The following is a 20,355-nucleotide window of genomic DNA, read 5'->3' as shown; positions in this document are numbered from 1 at the left end:
AGACCGACCCACGCGACGGAAGACTGGGAAGGAGAAAGCTGGGAACTGAGGACGCAGCATCCACGCATTTCCCGCCAGCGCTCTTGGCGAGGGCAGCGTGCTTCCACAGGCTTGGGCAGGGGTGAGGGGTGAGCAGTCGGGTGCTTCCCACCGGCGGGATGGCCCCCTGCTCACGCGGGGCCGCAGCAGACGTGTCCCCTCTTGTGGCATTCGCAGCTCGGGGAACAGCCTGTGCCCGAGGCTCCAAGCCCAGAGCCACCAGACCCTCTTCAAAGGGCTTTTTTTGTCTGTAGGCTCCAATCCAGAGACAGCAGAGCTGACTCTCGTGTCCGCACACCAGGCTCATCGCAAAGGTTCAGAAAGGATAGCTGTGCTGTGCTTGGGGAAGTTTGGGTTTCCACCACGGGAGAGAGCAAAACCAGGCTGACTTCTGTTTTCCAGGCTGAACACCGGACCATGACGGCCTTCATCCTCGCCGTGATTGTGAACAGCTACAACACCGGACAGGTGAGTGCCACGGCCGCCCCCCCCCCTCCACTGCAGAGGCCTGGCCCCAGCTGCCCTGTTCTGGCTGAATGTCTGTAGAACAGTCTCCCTCAGAAGGGGGCTCCCTGGGGCACGGGGCGGGGCCTTCATGTAGCCCACCGTTTGCAGGTAAGTTGAAATTGGTGGGATCTGGAATGAGGAAAACTGAACGTAAGTTGCAATATGGGCATTTCCCTGAGCAACGAGCAACAGGGCTGTGACCCCCGCCGGCACCCCTCGCTGCCCCGGCTTGGGAGTGACCGCCGGCTGTTGTCTGCCTTCTCGCAGGAAGCCTGCCTCCAGGGAAACTTGATCGCCATCTGCCTGGAGCAGCTCAATGATCCCCACCCACTGCTGCGCCAGTGGGTGGCCATCTGCCTGGGACGCATCTGGCAGAACTTTGACTCGGCCAGGTGGTGTGGCGTGAGGGACAGTGCGCACGAGAAACTCTGCAGCCTCCTCTCTGACCCCATCCCTGAGGTGAGCCCGCCACTGCCAGTATGTTGAGGCCAGGGCCCGCCAACCCGCCCACGGCAATCTGGAGAGGGCCAGAGACCATGCCGCCACATCACCTAGCCTCCGGGTCCCTCACTCCCTGGTGGCTCACACGGTGCCCAGTTTGGTGCTTGGCTGCCTCCCCGCGCCCTGCTGCCCTATCAGGACAGGTGGTACCATGCAGGGTCGGACCCCAGCCACCCCCTGTGGCCTGACCGCGACCTGGCCCGTCTTGCAGGTGCGCTGCGCAGCGGTCTTCGCCCTTGGCACATTCGTGGGCAACTCTGCAGAGAGGACCGACCACTCGACCACCATCGACCACAACGTGGCCATGATGCTGGCCCAGCTGATCAACGACGGGAGCCCCGTGGTCCGCAAGGTGCGTGGCCCCCAGGTCCGCAGGCAGCAGCAGAGCGCCTGGCGGCCGGTCTCGCACGGCGCCCTGGGGTCTGCACCAGCATCCCTGACCGCAGCCGCGAGCCCTCATCTCTCACTGGCACGCACCCTTTCGAGAGCAGACCTTGAAATGTTTGTTTAACTCTCTACAAAATGCGTTTCTTCACCAGATACTCGTGTGTTTGCTTCATTTAAAGGCATTTAACAGGGCTGCGCCTCCTGGCAGCTTGTAGAATAGGCTCCTTCCTGCCTGGGAGCAACACATACACAAATCCCGGAGACTCAAAAGAGCAGTAGACACCCACAGACAGACGGAAAGGTTTGTGTAGTGTACTCCCCTCCCCGCCCCCGTGTTTGTCAGCGGCTCAACGGAACACTTTTCTAAAGTTGAAAATTTGTACTTGTCTGTTTAGATGTAGAAATATCACGGATTTCCGTCCAAGGCCTCACACCTCTGTGGGAAGTTGGCCCGGCACAGCTAGATGCCCGCCCCCCCCAGGCAGAGGCACCACCAGGGACCCGCGTGGTTTACTGGTGAACTTGGAAGGCTGCCCATGCAGCAGAGGCGGTTTTCCCGAGGGTGGCACGCATTCACATGGCACCGAGCAGCTGCCGGGCCGAGACCACCGCATGGGGGAGAGGGAGGCCGGGCATGGCCTGGGGCCGTTGGCTCGTTTGGACCCCACTGGTTTTCCTGGGAGGGACGCAATCTGGGCACGTTCATGTCAGCCAGACTTGACACACGGGAGGGCTCCTTCTATCTCATGTTCCCTTCAGGGGCTGCTGAGCCTGTTGCTCATGTGCCCGATTAGCTAGCACCCCATCAGGACTGCGACACGAGACCCTGGCGTCAGGCCCGTTTTACTGGCCCGCACTTTCTCGATCGCAGGCTCCTTTCCTGCCGCCCACCAGCAGAGTGCCTCTACTCAGAGCCACTGATCATAGCAGCACAGTAGTGGTTCCTTTAATTGTCCATTAAAATCCCTTTTAAAGAAGGAAAGCTTTACTCCTTCTTTCCAGAAAATCCTAAAAATAACAAAAAACGTTAATAAAAATTGGAAAACTGTCCCTCTCAGTTTCCAGTGTCTGGATGGTGGCCAGCGAAGCCGTGGGGACGCCTGGGCCTGCTGTGCTCTTGAGCACATCCCCGAGTGCCTTGATAAGGCCCCTGGTGTCCTGGTCCTGGCTGAATGCCACTCGCTGTCCCAGGTGTAGCCAGGTCTCTCCTGAGGGCACATTGCTGTCTGCCTTGCCTGGGGGGCTGCATGCTGGAGCTGCATCCCAGGGGCGCGGCCGCATATCTGAGCCCCTCCCGCAATGAGGGGTGTGCCCCATCTGGAGGCCGAGAATAGCTCTTCTTCCCACGTGCTCCTCCATCCTGGGCTCAGCATGCAAGCTCTTGCATCCCAGGCCCTGGAGCATAGAGTGGAAGATGAGCCTGCCTTCAAGGGGCAGACACGGGAACCAGCAATGGTGCCAAAGCACCCATAAATATGCAGGACCTCAGAGGTGGGCGCAGAGCTTTCTGGAACAGGTCAGAGTGGCACCTACCCTGCCTCGTCAGGGAAGAGGGGTCAGGAAGGCTTCCACAGGTGGGAGCTCGTTCCTGAGCAGCCAGGAGCCAGGGAGGTGAGGGACAGGGAGAGCAGGTAGGCTAGGCGGAGCATGTGCAAAGGTCCAGGGGTATGAAGGCCCATGGTGTGCCCAGGGGCTGCCCGCCATTTGAGTGGCTGTGGCAGCGAGCAGCAGGAGGGGCAGCAAGGGGATGAGGAGGAGGGCAGTGGCTTATCGTCGTGGGGTTCTGCACATGGTGAAGGGCCCTGCTGTGAGGGTATTATCCGGACTCCCCTCACAGCGCCAAAGTACTTCATTCTTTCAGCAAATGCTTGAGTGCTGTGCTCCAGGTGCTGGGGGAGGCCGTGGGACCCTGCCCTGCTTTCAGGGAGACAGACCGCCCCAGCATGCCTATTAAATAAGTCAGTGAGGTGATGTTTGCTATGGGAACATGGGGGCACAGAGGTTTAGGGGAGGAGGGTAGCAGTTGCAGAAACGATGCCATCTGAGTGGGGTGGGCAGGGAAGGTCTTGGGGAGGAGGTGGTGCCTGCTCCGAGACAGGGACTCTTCGCCGTCTGCAGGACCCCAGCACCCATGGCAGCTTGGTTTTCTCCTTGTCCAGAGCCACATGGTGGGACTGGTGTGGCGCATAGCACCCTGAGGGAGCGGGGCCCAGCCTGCTGGTCCAGGAGACCCCGCTCCGAGGCCCCGGTCAGGGTCACCGGCTGTGACCACAGCGAGGGCACTGGTCACATGCGCAGCCAGCCGCTTGTATGTTCCAGCTTGCGGCGCAGGAGAGAAACAGGGCTATGTGGCGGGGTTTTCGTAAAGTCCCATGTATTCGATGTGGGAGAGATGACCTCCATTTACTTGTTACAGTGCATATCGTTGATAAGGCGATAAATAGCAGAGCGTCGCCACGTTTCATGAGCTTACTTGATAAAATCAAAGTCCGCATGTGGACGCCAGCCTCCCAGATCCCTCTGGAGGTGAACCTGTCCGTGAAGGACGAAGTGCAGCGTGCCCAGTCTGCAGCGTCCACCTCCTCAGAAGGGCCAGGCAGGGGGTGCAAGTATGTCACCCATCCAACCCTGCATCTGCGCTCCCAGCTTCCTCGCCACCATCCGCCTAGCAGCCCTGTGCTTTTAGTTGTGTTTGTGGTTAGTAACCACAGCCCCGCAGAGGACCAGCCCCCGGCATCCACCGCCCTTACCCGCATGTGTGACCCAGAGCGAGACTGACGGAAAGTATCAGAGGCTCTTTCCCCATCGGCACCCCAGGACCCGGGTCCCTGGTGCAGATGAAGGGGGCAAGCTGCCCGGGCCAGAGCACCTGCGCCCGGAGGCAAGCCTGGAGGGTGCACATGTTGGAGCCAATGTGCTCCCCTGAACACTGCTCCGTCTTGCCATAGTTACGAGGCCGAGTCTGAGACTCTGTGACCACCAGATGTCAGGCAGTAATTTGTTGTTGGAAACATGCAGCCCTTGGGGGAGGAAGCAAGGAGGAGGCAGCCAGCACACAGAGGCTGCAGGGAGGACCCTGGGAAGACGCGTGGTCCGACCTTCCACACAACCAAACGAGCATTAACCGGACTCCCCGTGGGGCAGTGCGTGTGCCCAGGCGGGATGTCCTGAATCCTATGACAACTTGGTGAAGTGAACCCCGTGCTAGAGATTAGAATGGCAGAGATTGAAGGGAGAGACTCTGTTCCTTTGGTGCCTACTTGTTAGGCACCTGTGTGCTGGGCCCTGGGTCACCAGGCTGTGACGACCCAGCCAGGAACTGAACCTGGCTTTTCTCCCGAGAGCTTGCACTTGCAGCTGGTCAGGCTGAAGACTGAACAGACACACTTGTGATGTGGCAGGGGGTGACCGTGCTCTGAGGCAGATAAACAGGATGAAGTAGAGTGTGTCTGTGGGGGGAGCCCTGGATGAACGTGGGGCACTCAGGGAGACGTCTGAGCAGAGGCCTGAAGGAAACACAGGGTGGGCTGGGGGACACTTGGGGAGGCCTTTCCAGGCCAAGGGAACAGCAAATACTCAGGCCTGGAGCAGGAGCCGTGGCTCCTTCAAGGGTCTGTGCTAGATCGAGGGTGGTGGGCACAAGGGGCAAGGAGCAGCCGGGACCCAGGCAGGCAAGGCCTTGTTTTCTGCATGTGAGCAGAAGGCAGGAGGTTGGGAAGAAGGTGGGACTGACCCTGCCGTATGAGGCTGAGAGGTGCTGCTGGCCAGGGGGGCTAGGCCACGTGCCTCGGGGTGCTGGAGGGCTGGGCCACGTGCCTCGGGGGTGCCGGGGGGCTGGGCCACGTACCTCGGGGGTGCCTGGGGGCTGGGCCACGTGCCTCGGCGCCAGGGGGGCTGGGCCACGTGTCTCGGGGTGCCAGGGTGCCCATGTTGAACTGCTTCCCAAAGCTGAGAATGCACCTGGCCTCTGCCCCAGCCTGCGCATCCTTGCCAGAATTACCCCCGCATTTGCGTTTTGTGGTCAGACGCACTCTAGGAGCCCATGGCCAGCAGCAGCCACCTTGGGTGGCCGCCACCCCAGCAGGATGTGCTTGGTCCAGAGCCACTGGGTGTGGGCAGTGCATTCAGTGTTTGACCTTTGATGGCATTCCCTGCATCAGAGGGTCCAGGACCTGGGTGCGAGTTAATGTTCCAGGGCCCGGCACGGGCTTTTCTCGCCCCATATCAGAGTGAAGGGGAGAGTCAGTGCTCTTAGAAGACAATACAGGCTACTTGTTTGCTGGGAGGGGGCAGCAGGCAGCCCCGCGGGGCATGTGCTCTGGTTTGCAGGGCGAGTGGGCAGGCACGTAGGCGCCGCAGCGAGGACCAGATGGGGTGTCTGCAGTGGGCATGAGCAGGCTCACAGGAGGTCAGTGCCGTCAGACTCTGGGCAGGTTGGGTGGGAGGTGGGTTGGGGGTTCACAGTTCTGTGGGCATGAGCCGAGGAGTCCCTAATGGGGGCTGAAAGGGAGGGGTGGTGCCAGCAGGCAACACTGAGTTTGGGGTTGCGGGAGCGCTGAGGCAGAGATGCTCTGCTAGTGCTGGAAGGGCCAGCTTGGAGCTCAGAGTGGGGGGAGACGCAGGGGGTGGGTTTGGGGGCAGTGCCGTGCACAGACGTGACAAAAGGAGGTAAAGGGCTGTGTGGGGTTAAGGCAGGAGAGACCCACGCATGAGAGGAGGGGCAGAGCTGGGCACCTGGGCAGACCCCCCCCCAGTATGGGGCTGCAAGGATTCGCGTGCAAGCCAGGGGTCCCCAGGCAGTCATGCAACAAGCCTACTGCGCTCATCTCCTCAGGCCGTCAGGCCTGAGGATCACGTAGAACTTCCTTGCCTTTTATCTTTGCAAGTTTTGTATTTAATAAAAAGAGCATGCCCTGGCTTGTCAGATACGTTCTGCTTTAATACGCCCGGATCGAATGGCTAACCCAGCGGCAGGATCCAATCAACACGTATCTCAGCCTGGGTCCCAGGATCGATCCGCCCTTCCCCTTGGAGGGTGTCATTCACACCTGTGTCCCGAGGACACCTGCTCTGTGCTGCTCATGTCTAGTGATCCCGCCCACATGGCTTGTCCGGAAGCTCCTACTCCCTCTGGATGCTCCCAAGCGCATCCCTGGAAGGGCCGGTCCCTGCTGCCAACACTGTGCAGAGTTTGTCTTAACCTTTCTTTTTTGTATGGTGACTCGAGCACTCGGCATGAACTCTCAGCCTCGCTGCTTTTCCGCAGTCCTCTGCCAGCCGCCAGTGAGTGTTATTGTCTTTGTCCCTCTCGGCAGGAACTGGTGGTGGCTCTGAGTCATCTCGTCGTTCAGTACGAAAGCAATTTCTGCACGGTGGCCTTGCAGTTCATGGAGGAGGAAAAGAACTACCCCCTTCCTTCTCCAGCAACCACAGGTACGGCGTCGAAGCTCAGGGAGCCTGCGGGGACCCCAGGTCAGGACCACAGCTGCCCTCCCCTGTGCTGGGGCCTGAGCTCGCTGCCCGCTCTGAGTGGCCCCTGTGACTCCCGTCCTGCCAGGCACTTAGCAGAATAGAAAGGGTAGCAAGAGGAGCCACACTAATTCTCTGACTCTTTTCCTTCCTTTTTACCATTTTTGGAAATCAAATTCATGGAGATATTGAAGGAGAGCGGAACGTGTGCAGTGGGGCTCACAGAAACGTAGGTCAGCTCTTCCTGTGATGAGCTGTTGCCGGTTTCCTGTTCATGAGTCACGTTAGGCAGCTCCTTTTCTCCCATTTGTCCTTTTTGCTGGATTTCTGTTTCTTTGTGTTGGGCTGCCCCCTCCCCCAGAGCGCAGCTTCTCTGCAGGAAGGAGGGCTCGTGATCAATAACAAAAGCATCACTGTTTTTAGGACGTTAGGGAAGGGAAATGAAAATGAACTTGCTCAGTGGAAACAGCTGGTGCGCTGGAGGAGGGCAGGGGCAGCAGAGGGGAGGGCCTGTGGCCCCGACCGGCCACTACTCTGCTGTCGTCTGTAGGGCAGCTGCCCGCGGCCAAGCCACAGAGCGCCTGGCGCTGCCCTCAGGGCAGCCCCGGTCGCCAGCCCTGCTCTGAAAGGTCTGTTATAACGGCGTCCCGCACCACAGCAAGCATGGGCTCTGGTCGTCTGCTCCGTACACCTCCCCTTCCCGCCCGGCCTGCCTGTGTCCAGCTTTGTCCGGCTGACCCGACATGCGTGCGTCAGAGGCCCTCACTGAGTGATGGGCCTGCCGGTGGCGTTCGCGCTGGTCCGGGTGGGAGCTCCTGTCACCTGCTGTTGCAGCCCCCTCAAGGCCGCCATTAACTCTTTCTTCTTTTCCCAGAGGGTGGGAGTTTGACCCCAGTGCGGGACAGCCCGTGCACCCCCAGACTCCGCTCCGTGAGTTCCTATGGAAACATTCGTGCCGTCACCACCGCCAGAAGCTTGAACAAATCCTTGCAGAATCTGAGCTTGACAGAAGAATGTAAGATGTTGGAAATCGGGTCCTCGGGTCGGGACAGTCATGGGTGTGATTTTCTGAAACTACATACACCGGGCCCCACCCTTTCCCTGCCCTGACCGCATGTCCCACGGTGCCATCTGCTGGCCCTGGGGTCTCGCTGTGGCGCAGGCGCGGCCGCAGAGGAGGCCGGGGTGGGGGGACCACGTGGGAGGCGCACGTCTCTTCCGGGTGGCCGTGCTGACGTGCCCCCCTCTGTGCTATCCGGGCCAGCGGGCAGCTCGGTGGCCTTCTCCCCCGGAAACCTCAGCACGAGCAGCAGTGCCAGCAGCACCCTGGGCAGCCCCGAGAACGAGGAGTACATCCTGTCCTTCGAGACCATCGACAAGATGCGCCGCGTCAGCTCCTACTCCGCCCTCAACTCCCTCATCGGTGAGTGCCGCGCCCGGTTCCCGCCTGCCCCGCCCGCCCGCGGTACCCAGGGCTCGCCCACCGTGCGTGCCAGGTCGCGGGACGCGGGGACCGTCCTAGTCGGGCAACAAGCGTTAACTGGAGTGTGGAGGTGCGAGGAATGTGTGCTGCAGGCAACCGGAAGTTCCAGTCCCTTTAATTTTGCTCTGATGATATGTACGGGCCGTTCTGGGTGTGTGCGGGAAGGCTGCCAGAAGCTTCCGTCTGCCGTAGCCCGGTGGCTGTCCCTGCAGTCATCTGCCCCAGGAGAGCCCTCGTCTGACCCAGCCCGGCGGGCCTCTCCCTCTCGACCGCCCAGTGTGGCTTCCCAGGCCTCAGCTGGAGTTTTAGTTAATGTTGAGAAACGCTCTACGTGTAAAAACGTAGGGACACTAACGTAACGCCCCTCCATGTGTGTTTTGCTCCTGATTTAAGGAATCACAAACAGAGCCGAATCCCCGGAGCTTGTCCACGGTGTCCGTGCTCATTTACTGTCTGCGAGCCCCCAAAGCACGGTGCCCCTTACAGGCCGCAGACTTCGCGGGAACCCTGTCCTACGGCTCGCATCGCGCGGGGTGGCTCCTTCCCGCTGCTTTCTGTCTGTGCCGGGCGCTGTTCTGCTGCTCCACCAGCCCCTCCTCGTCTGCCAGGCTTGACTTACCCGTTCTGTGGGCTGAGGGCCTAACCTCGAGTCCTCCCTCCAACCATCACAGGAGTGTTCGGGCCGTTTCTTCCTAGGTTAGCTTTGGCACCTTATGTTGCTCCAAGATGCCCGTTTCAGTCGAATGTTCTCACTCCATGGAACTGTGCAGAGTGTTCTCCTGACTTTGTAGCCTCCGTTGTCTCCGGACACGCGCCCCTGTACTCCTCCTGTTGCTGTTTGTGTACTTCTGCTCCTTATTCGCAAGTAACCCCACAAGACGTTTGTTCGTTTCCCTGGTGTCTCCAAGTCCCAACTTCCGCTTTGTCGATTTCTTCATTAGATCTGTATGTTTGTTCTGGTAACTCTGTTTCATTATTCCTTCTCTTTTCTTTCACTTTTCTCCCTCGTCCGTTTTCATTTCTGGAGTTGAGAATGGAAATAGCTCATGCGCTGGTGCTCTTTCCTGTGTTCCGACGTCAGCGTTCACATCTGTGATCTCCCTGTCTGCTGATGCCCCCGTTCTAAGTCGTTGGCTTATTTCTGTGGCGAGCCCTGTGCCCTAGCGTTACACTCTCCGCACCGCGTGGTGATGGTGGTATTTCTGACTTACGGCCGTGATCTGGAGGGGGCAGGGCCGTGGTCCCTGCGTGAACCACACCAGTCTGCCCCTCTGCTGGAGCAAGGCTCAGGACGTCTGCCATGATCCCTGCAGGTCGAGTCCATGTGGTGTCCCATCAGGGCCTGGATGGGCTATGGGTTCCAGACGTGGCCACTGTGCCCCCCAGGGTGGCAGGAACCGGAAAGGGATCTTTGCTCACCAAACATGCCCACCCACCAAGAACTTAGCTCAAAAATACCAATGTGAATTGTCCATCTAAACAGAAATAACATCACAGATTTGTGCGTTTGGTTGTTTGCTAAAATATCCCAAGTGCCCAGAAGGCATAGGGCTGATGCTCGGCATGAACACGGGTTCTGCTAACTCACCAGTAAAATACATTCTGAGTGTCACTTGCAAGGTGTTTGTTTTGAACTAGAACATGTTCTTTTAACATACTCAACATTGTGTATAGTGGCTAAGTTCCCAGGCTGGCCCCACAGGAGTCTTTTAAAACCCAGGTTGATATGAGTCTGAATTAGTACTTCTGTGTATGTATCAACAATGAGAAAACATGAAGTAACAGGAGAAACTCAGTGAAACAGAAATGCACCATGTTGTGGCTCTGACCCACCAGCCAGGTGAGCTCAGCCGCTGCACCCCCTTCCCCACCCTCCCCGCCCCAGAGTCAGGGCGACCCGCACCTCCCACCCTCTCGCCAGAGCAGGGGTCGGCAGGCATCCTCTGCAGAAGACCAGATAGCGCACATTTTCAGCCTTGCAGGTGGCACAGAAATAGCCACGAGGGGGCAGGTGAACAAATGAATCGGGCCACGTTCCAGTCAGCCTTTACTTAGGAACTAGAACGCAAATTTCACAAAATAGTCACAAGTCACACAACGGTTTTTTTCGAACCACTTAAAAAGTGTAAAAACTATTCTTACTTTGCAAGCCATATAAAAACAAGCAGGCGGTCCGCCGTTTGCCCTGAGGCCCGCCAGAGCCCGCGTGTGGGACACGACCTTCCTGCCCTGCGGGGTCGGCAACATCCCCTGCTGCTCTTTCTCAGGATGTGCAGGCTCATTCATTCATTCAGCCGTGTTCTAAGTGCCGCCAGCGTGCCCGGCTTCCAGAACACGCCGCCATGGAAGAAGCACAGAAATGCCGCAGACCTTGAAGCTGGTTGCCGCACCGGGCATCTCCACTCCCACCCCACCTTCACTGCAGGGACCACAGTGGACCCGGGGCCTCGGCCCAGAGCCAGGTGTCGTCCGTGACTCCTCTCTGTCCCCTCACCCCTGCATCCCGGCCTCGCTACCCAGGCCAGCATCCCCCTGCGCTGGCTCCTGCAGGATTCTCCTGAGTGGCCTCCCCGTTGCCTTCCTCGGGGCCTCGTCCTGACCCGCGTCCTGCCACATGGCACACGTCCAGGTGCCTTGGAGTCCTGCCTTCCGGCACCGCCTGCAACCAAGGATGCACATCCACTCTGCGGCCCCCTGTTCACACGCATGGCTGGCCGTCAAGAGAAGAAATTGTTAAAACGGAAGCCACACCAGCTTCCGAACTCACAGAAACACGGCTTCTGTCACATGTCAGATGGAACCGGTGCGAGAGGGATTGAAGTCACGTGTCGTCAAGGGACCATTGAGAACTTTCGTCAGAAGGTTCCCATTGTCTGTGGCACGTCGCCTTCTCCGGGGTTTAAAGACCGCGTGTGCTGGCCGAGGCAACAGCAGGTTCAGGCCGCGGTGCCCAGGCCACATCACAGGGCACGTGTGGAGTTGCGCTGTGCACCTGAGGTGGGACTCCTGCCTGGGACACAGCGCCGCTCTCTCGTGAGTGGACACCCTGTCCTGGGTGCTGGCGGGGGAAGCGGGTCTTGGCGGTGCAAGGATGAAGAATGTCACCGGAGGCCACATCAGGCCGAGAGTACGGCAGCTGCCCGGGAAGAGGCAGGCACTGTCCGTCTCCAGGCCACACAGCGCAGCCCCTCCCGCCACTGCCCTGCCTGCGGTCTTCCTCCAGAGAGCCGGCAGCCCCATCACCCCTATCTTCTTGCTCACAAATTCTGACTCCGGAGAAAGCTGAGTGTTATCTCTGTATCAGTCAAATCTTTGAAAACTTGAGTGGAAAAGTTCTAAAATGAGCTGGAGTTGATGGAGCCGCCTCATGCATATTCCATGAGTTAGCGTTCCCATCCAGCACACGCGCTTAGAACGCGTCACCCACCGAGTCCCGTTGCTTGCAGCTCTCACCTGCTTGAAGACAGTTTTCTGTCTCATTTCAACCAAAGGACGGCAATCTCTCTAGCCTCTCACTGAATATTGCAAAAGAGGTTTTCAAAACCGTGGCAACCTAGGGACGTCCATTTATTCCCACCTTTTCCCGAAATGCCAGGCCCTCCAGCTCCCCTCCCAGCCCCCTCCCTGCTCTGTCGCTGCAGGCGCTCCCCATGGTCTCGCCTGCTCTCCACATGTCCAGGAACGAATTCCCCGGAAGGGACCTGGGCTTCCCTTGACCCCATCTGGATCCCCAGCACCTGAAGCATGCCAGCCTGGTGTCCGTGGGGCTGTGCCAGGACCCAGTCTCCGTAGCCCCTCACCTCTGGAACCCCATATGTCTCTGACTCACCAGCCATCTGGCCTGACTCCCACGTGGGCCCCCAGTCGGTCCTCCCCATCTCTGGGCCCCCGCACCCTAGGACAGGTCTCAGCACACTGCATGCCAGGACCCCCCTCAGATCTTGCCCACGTGCCTACAGACTGCCAGGCTTGTGCGATGGCAGCCAAGCACAGAAGCCTCCGTGAAAACCGCACTTGCTGTCAGCTCCAGACTCAAGGCCTTGCTCCTGCAGACAGCCCTCACCTTCATCATCAGCCCTCCCAGTGCACCCACTGCTGTCCTCCTCCCTCAGGCTGGATGCTGGCCCCTGAGTGAGGCACGGACAACCTCTCTGACCTTACCGCATGGCCTCTCCAAACCAGCAGCGCCTGGTCCTCACTGCAGGTGACATTCTGCATTCCCATGGTGGGGAGGGAGGAGGAGGGTCCCTGACCCACCGTGATGTGACCTCGCCATCTTTATTACTCGGATTTGGTGAAGCTGCCATTTCTTGCTCCCCTGTGCTACGGGCAGCCCCACGGGCCCCTCCCGCTCTGAGCCTCACCCCATCAGAGCGCCCAGAGGTGGGAGTGGGAAGGGTGGGGAGACACGGCCCGTGCCTGTGCTGACATCGGGGCCCACATGACGCACCCCTCCTGCCTGCCCCTGGGCCACCCTCCCGCCCCAGGCTTTCAGTCACCCTGCTGCACGCCCCAGGTCCTGGGGGGCAGGGACGGTCACTCTGCTTCTTCACAGGAGTGAGTCACAGCCTGGAGGGAGTGAGGTGGGGTCATTTCTGTTCTGGGGATTCGGGAGCAGACTGCGGCGGCCGTGGGCACTCTCACCCCCAAAGCGCTTGCTAGCCACAGTCAGAGGCCTGGCCGAGGTGGGACGATCACCCCCCTGCGAAGTTTTGTGACCGTTGATACCACCTGAAGTGTCTTCCCATAGTGACGAATCCAAGCTGGAGCTGGGCTGGGGAGGGGAGAGCGAGGAGTCAAGCTCTCGCCAGCCTGGAGCCTGCCCCCACCCGGCTGTGCGCCCAGAGCTGGGCCCAAGTTCCTGCTCAGAACCTGGGGGTCAGGGCCACTGCCCTCGGGGCACAGAGAGGAGCAGAGGGACGGAGTCGGAGCCACGGGCACTGCCCACCCCACTGGAGAAGGAGGCCTGGCAAGCAGAGCCACCTTCCCATCGGCCCCTGGGGGCCCTGCTCAGCCGGAGGCCACTTGTCCCTGTTGCATCGTGACTGGCCAGGAAGTAGCATTTCCTCTCTCTCACTCCATCTCCCCACGACCTCGAGAAGTCCTAACAGAGGAGGCCTTTGCGAGCCCCCAGCAGCCCTGGGGACCCCAGAGCCGCGAGCTCTGAGCACGAAGAGCAGAGGGGCCAGGAGAGTGCAGGGCGCCATCAACCAGGGGGAGGGGAGCGTGGTTGTCTCCAGAGGAGCTGCGCACGATCCCGGGGAAGGTTTTACGGCCCATTAGTTTGATTTCTCGCTGCAGGGGAACGGCGGTGAGAGAGCGAGCGGTGTTGTTTTCTGTCGCCACAACATCAGTTATATTTTTATGGCCACAACGCTTGATTAAAGGCCATTATTACGTGTGTCTTGTAGGGACCCTGAGGAACATGGCAGACAGGATTATGCACACAGGGGTGGCTGCCCAGTCTAGACGATGCTCCGGCCTCGGGGCCTTGGGGCCAGGACTGCTCACGCCTCCCGTGGGCAGAGGGAGGAAGTGACGGGCTCCTGAAGGGGCTCCATCACCAGGGGCAGCCCAGCGACGGGGTCGCGTCACAGAGAGGGGCAAGGACAGCGGCCCCAGGCTTTGGGTGCTGGTTGCTGGACAGGGCAGAGGCTCTCGGCCCACATCAGCTCTTAGAGCGTCAGCATCAGGGACCCATGAGACCCAGGGAACGAGTGGCAAGCTCCAGCTTCTCCTTTTTCTGAGCGCCTCCAGCCAGCCCGGGGGCTTCTGAGATCCAGAGTTGGCCACAGAGCGCCGAGCAAATTTTCCTACATCTTATGCTGTTTAGAAAGTTGTAGCCGTTGCTCTGAAAAATAAATGTAAAGCCATTAGTTATGATCTTTTATTACTTTTGGTCTAGACGTGGAAATAGGTTCTCCGCGCTCATGAGGAAGGAGTTGAGTGAGTGCCAGACGCAGGCGCCCTTCCCGAGCATTTAACAACCTAGAAGCCTCCCTGGCCCCCGGAGGGCTGACTCAGGCATCCTGTGGCACCCCTGGGGGCTCCCGCCACTGCCGCACTCCTTCACAACCTTGCGTTGGGTTGGCAGCCGCTTTACGAGCAGGGCGGCCGAGGGCGCGGTGGCTGGACTGAGGGACGGGGTAAAATGCACAGACCACTGCTCTGTGCCAGTTTCATGTTTTCACCAGCAAATACACCATTCACTGTGGCCAAAGACCCTGGCAAAAACTAGAGCCTTTTCATTCTTTGTTGAATCACAACTGTTATATCAAAATCAAAATCTTCTGCAAAAAAAGGCCACAACAGTAATAAAAATCAAAATTCTGTGACAGGACGGATGGTAACGGCCACCGTGTCCCACGCTTCCTCGGTGCATGGCATGCCTCGCCCCTGCCGGCGCTGGTCTGGTGCCGCCACGCCCTGTACCCCTCCTCGCATTTACGCCAGAGGCACTGCTGAGCGAGGGTCTGGTTGGTCAGGCAGCTACTCTCTGACTGGCACACAGATAACAAGCTCCTTAGCGCCGCGCCCCCGTCCTCCCCGCCCCGGGTGCTGTGGCGATGTGGCGGGGGTGTGTCATCTGCAGCGCACCCCCTTGCCGCTGTCTGTCCCATGGTGGCCACGCTTCAGGGAAGCTGAGCCCAAGACTAATGGAGAGGGTGGACTTCCACACAGTGGCTGTGATGAGATTGAGGGGCCTTCCCAGAGCCTCTGGGTCAGTGGTGATGAAGAGGACCCCCCACCCCACACGGGGGCTGGTTCTCCTTTCCCTTCTGAGCGCACTGCCTCCCTGAGAGTGACCACCCGGTCCCCGTAGGCCATGATCCCACAGCCCTCGTGCAGGTGACGTGGGAGCCACAGCTTCATGGAAACAGTGCTTACGTCATGCGGGGTGCAGTTCCTGCTGGCGGGCACTCTGCCACGATACGGAAGTGGGTTTTAGCAAATGCTCCCAGAGTTCCTCAGACTTTGGTCATAAATCTGGATGGCTGTCCTACAGCCGTGGAGTCAGGGTCGAAGGTGTTCATCTGGTCCTGTCTCTAAGTTAAAGGGTGAGGGGAAACAGCGCACATTTCCGCATGGGTCGCTCACCCTGACACGGGCTCCCCTCCAAGCGAGACCTCTCACCGACCGAAGTCCAGATTTGTACGGAGCCCTGGTCCCCAGAGGGGAACCCTGTCTGACCCCCAGGGCCACGAAGCCCATGTGAGCCGCCGTCCGCACACACGCGGGCACCAGAGCAGGCTGCTGATGGCACCTCCCGTCCCAGGCAGCGCCGCCGTGCCTTTCCGCACGGTCACCGCGAGGCCAACTCGAGAGAGACGGGGCTTCCTCCGCCCCTGCGGGCAGCAGGTGTGCGGCTGTGTGGACGTGAAGCCGTGCCGCCTCCACCTCCGGAGGAGAGGCTGTGGGCTGAGGTGAGCGAAGGAGCCTGCTCCTGTGCCTCGTCCGGTCTGCCTTTGATTTGGTCGGGTGCAGCCCGTTCCGTGTGAACAGCCGTGTTTATGAAGAGACGCTCTGTCCTCCGACAGACATCCTCGGTCCCCTATGCCGTCCTTCACCCAGGGGAGAGGGGCTGAGCTGGCCAGCCCGATGACCTGGGGTCTTGGCTGATTCAGATCATGCTCTCTTCGTCGCTTTCTGCGGCTGAACAAGCCCTTGTCAACAAACCATCGGCTCCCCCAGATAAAGAGGATGCAGTTACGTGCTGCTCTCTCCAGCTCGTCACGCCGTCCGTGAGAGCAGGGCCCTCCCTGCGTCTGGCCCCCAGCTTCCCCTCAGCAGTGAGCCAGGGTGCGGCGTCCACACTGCTCCCCACTCCTGGCCCCGGCTCACCCCGCCGCTCCCTGGGCTGCCCTTCCCCTTCTTGCCTGTGCAGACCCTGTTCCACGGCCCCTCCTCCCAGAGGCCTGCACCTGGCCCCACCTGCTCTGTCCCCTGGGTCTCTGAGCTGCCCCGCCGTTCTGACTTGCACACCCGGGTCGTGGTCGTGCCGCTTCTCCAAACGCTCCGTACATTCCTGTCACCTACGTGCCAGTCCGTTGTCTGCTCTGCTGACTTCCCTTTAGGAAAGGCTTTGCCAGGAGGACAGTCCAGTTCGCCTCCAAAGCCCCCGTGTCCTCTTCCATAAAGCCATCCTGGCTCCTGACAGAGGAATCACCTTCCTGGAGCCGCCACGGCAGCAACGTTGTAGACGCGGCAGGGGCTGAATGTCAGACGGGGGGCATTTGAGTCCTTCATCCTTTGGACCCTGGGCCTCACTGTCCCTCTGTTATGCCCGGATAGTGCCAATGGCTGAGGTCATGAGGGTCTGATAGGGCTGAACGCCCCCTGGGGAAGGCCCTCGGTGACATTGCTTCCTTCACGTCTGTGACGCACCCTGTCCGGGTTTACATCCTGTCTCCTCTGCCATGGCATCCAGCTCTGCAGACAGGACCTTGTGTAGCCTGGTGGGGACCTGGAGGGCTTGGGTCACATCATATACCCCCTTTGCGATTTCCTGGGAACTCAGGACAGTACCGCGTGTGGTGTGTGGACAAGACTCAGTGAGTCACGGCCCAGAGCACGCCCCGAGTGCGAGAAGGGTGTACATGGGACTCCTATCCAACACTCGTAGCTCACGTAGGCCATGATGGCTCCTAGAAACCTAGGCGTGAAATCAAGTGGTCCTCAGGACCTAGGTAGTGCTGTCCAGCCAGCCAGAGCTTCAAGGAAGGCCAGCCTTTTCTAACTCACTCTTCCTTCTAGAAAGATCCAGTCTCAGAAGATGAAGTCATCAAGCCTATTTGCCAGCTGGGACTCCTGAATTTCTGGGCCCCTGACCAGACAACAAAATTCGAGCCTCCCATAGCCCCAGCTCTTTGAAGTGTCTGTTCCCGGCAGCAGCTAGGTCTTCAGAAGCCAGCCAAGCACACACGGGCAGCTATTTATTACTGAAACGTCCCATTTCTCTCTCCTAGGAGTTTCCTTTAACAGTGTTTACACTCAGATTTGGAGAGTCTTACTGCATCTGGCTGCAGACCCCTATCCCGATGTATCTGACTTGGCCATGAAAGTGCTCAACAGCATCGCCTACAAGGTATGTGTGACGGCGTTCCCGGCAAAGCTCGCGAGTTCCTGGTCTTAGTTACGGATATTCACGTGGGGAACCCCAGGCGCAGTCAGGTCTACACCATGGTTTAGAGACTTCCAACAAGCGCTTCACAGTGTACCCTGATCTCTGTTTACGGGTAGCTTCAGTTGGGGCGCTGTCCTGCTTCAACTTAGCGGTATTGGGGTGCCAGGATGTTAGGTAAGGGCTACCGTTACCCTCGTGATCCTGTCAGGGTCTGTGTGGTCTGTAATGATGTCCCCTTTGGTTCCCAATACCAGTGATTTATGGCTCCTCTCACTCACAACCGTTCTGGCTAAAGGAAACCTTAAAGAACCAGCTTTTGGTTTCGTTACTATTTCTTTGTTGCTTTTTACATTCCATTTTATCAGTACCTCTTTTTATCTTCATTACCCCCTTCCTTTTGTTTATTCTGAGTGTAACTTGCTCTTCTGATTCCAGTCTTTTCAGATGGAAGCTGAGGTCATTACCTTTGCCTAAAAGTGTGTGACACACAGAGGTGCCTCGAGACCTTGTTTTCTCTCTGAGACGTAGGACAGCCTCCCGGCCGTGGCCAGCCCAGCCGTGGCTGGCACTTGTTCATCAGGTGCTCCCGTCATCCTCCCCCCACCCTTGGTTATTCTGGTCACGATGAAACCAGTATTCAGCTTCTATAAGTTTATTTTTCAGTGGCTTTTATGTATTTAACCTTACAGAAAATCAACCTGAATTATTTAAAAATATAATTTCAGTGCCTAATCTTAAAATTTAACGACTGTAAATTCATCGCAGTAGACCTGATGTTAGGAAGTCAAATGCACTCCTCTTAGGAATCTCTCTCTAGCACGTAAAGCATAGAAACCACATTTCCATGTTTCTTTCGATTATGTGTCAAGTGTGTAGCCATGAGCCACAGACTGCCCTCACCCCCCTTTACGGTAATTAAACGCCGTATGTATAACCACTCCTACCAGGCAAAGCCACGCTAGCAGGTTGCAGGAACCAGAAACATAGCCTTTCGTGCCTTCGGAACAGCACTCTCTAATGGATGCTTAAAAGTGGCAGGTGGCTCTCTGCCTGCTGAGCTGATCTAGATGGACACACGCGTCCCAGGGCACATGGCTGGCACACCCACGGGCGCGCCCAAGCGGAAGGACAGAGATCAGAGTGGGCCTCCGCTCGAGTCCATGCTTCCCAGAAGCCGTGCTCAGCCACAACACGGTCTGCGTGAGAGTCTGAGTGCATCCGTGTGTGTCTGTGTGTGTTCATTTTTAAGAGGAAACACTGCTACTAAAAGATTTGGAAGTGCAAACATGAAGGAAACATTTTCTTGTCCTCAATTTAATTTCAAAAATGTCTTACTCTCTACTCTAGTAGCTAACGAGGGGATTACATTTCAGTTTACAGAGAAATGGACCTATTTTTGATATTCAGCTCTGAAAGCAGATTTTTGTTCATCACAGTCAAAACAGTCATATTACTTTGGAATACCCCATAGAATTCTGCATTCAAATATAGAAATTGCTACCAGCTCAAGAACCCACACAGCTCAAGAGCTATGGCCTAATTTCAAGTATTTACATCCCCTTTCCACACAGGCTGGGGGTTTGCATTTTGCCTGTAGTTTTTATTATGGAAAATTTCAAACCACGTAGAAGTACAAAGAAGAGCGTGAAGACCCCCGGGAACCGCGTCGGCCCCAGCGACCTCCCTGGCACCACCCCTGTCATCTGTGGTTTGAGAACACCCGGAAGGAAATTTCAAGCTACAGGGGTTCAAATGTCAGGGTCACATGCAATAATAATCACTACTTTTAATATTTATGAGAAAATTTATAAGCACATAAACTCACCTAAAAATAGTCCGCCAGCGACTCCACACCCAGGGAACGAGCATGCGGTCGCTGCACCTGCTGTGGGATGCGCGCAGCCAGTGCGACGGAGATCAGAGGTCGGCCTGCGCGTGGTTGGAGGCTGAACGCCCTTCTTACAGACCGAAGGCCTAAGCGACCAAGAAACACAGCCAAGGTTGAGATCGTCCCCAAAACAGCACCTTCTAAGGTACCCACGAAACTGCGACTAAAACGCAGCTCGTAAGTTCGTAGCATCAGCTTCTTGACGTGTCTTTTAAAATTCTCCTGGTGCAGGGACTCCCTCCCCCTCCGGGTAGCAGCCTCAGCTAACACCTGCGAAGCCGCTGTGCTCACCCCGAATCCGACTTCACCCAGTGGGCTTGCAGTGAGCTTCCAGGCCAGCGACACGCAGAGCGCCTGATGCGGGGACCCCACACAGGCACCTCTGCATCCGTCTTTCCGTGGGCTCCGTGTCTGCGTGTAAACGTCCTGCCTTCACACAAGTCCAACAGCTTTCAGCTTCCAGAGGTGGAGGTTCTGTGTCGGCATCTTCCCCCTAGAACCATCCCTCTGCTGTTGGAAGGCCGCAGGCTCCCCAGCTCAGCACCTCCTCCCCGGAAGGCCCTCAGCTGCCCACCCCCCCGCCCCCACGACTCAGAGGCGCCAGTCCCAGGCCTCCGCCCCGCGTGCCCCCGGCCTCCCCTGCCCCACTGCTTCCCGCCGCCTCCACCAGGAGGGACTCCGAGAACCGTCAGGCCAGTGCAGGTCCTGGGAGCAGGAAATCACAGCAGTCCTAGCGAACCATTCGTGACTGAGAGGCATCTGCGTGTATAGTTTGAACCTTCTCGTGCACCTGCCTGTTCCCACCTCCCTGCAGACCCAGGGGTGACGGTGTCATCATTCAGACTAGCTTAGCTTAGAAGTAGGTGCTGCCCCTATCTGAGAGTCACTGGCCAATGGGCCCTGCCAGGCCAGGTGCAGGAACCAGGCCCCAGGAGAGCTGGTCCCCTCGGGGATTCG

General features: G+C 58.3%; 1 protein-coding gene across 1 annotated transcript in view; it reads left to right on the top strand.

Annotated features, from left to right (window-relative positions):
• The window catches only part of RPTOR (regulatory associated protein of MTOR complex 1), a 316,057-nt gene that overhangs the window by 257,272 nt on the left and 38,430 nt on the right, over positions 1–20,355 (top strand). The window contains exons 15-21 of the mRNA XM_035025828.1: positions 442–507; positions 814–1,005; positions 1,259–1,399; positions 6,750–6,867; positions 7,778–7,918; positions 8,168–8,326; positions 17,353–17,471. Of these exons, the coding sequence (XP_034881719.1) occupies positions 442–507; positions 814–1,005; positions 1,259–1,399; positions 6,750–6,867; positions 7,778–7,918; positions 8,168–8,326; positions 17,353–17,471 (936 nt within the window). The remainder of the gene's footprint in view (positions 1–441; positions 508–813; positions 1,006–1,258; positions 1,400–6,749; positions 6,868–7,777; positions 7,919–8,167; positions 8,327–17,352; positions 17,472–20,355) is intronic.

This window comes from Mirounga leonina, unplaced genomic scaffold, assembly GCF_011800145.1.
Source record: "Mirounga leonina isolate KUSES-001 unplaced genomic scaffold, KU_Mleo_1.0 Mir_197, whole genome shotgun sequence".
Classification (NCBI taxonomy): Eukaryota; Metazoa; Chordata; class Mammalia; order Carnivora; family Phocidae; genus Mirounga; species Mirounga leonina.
Note: the sequence above shows the minus strand (reverse complement) of the source record. Positions and strands in the feature narration are given on the sequence as shown.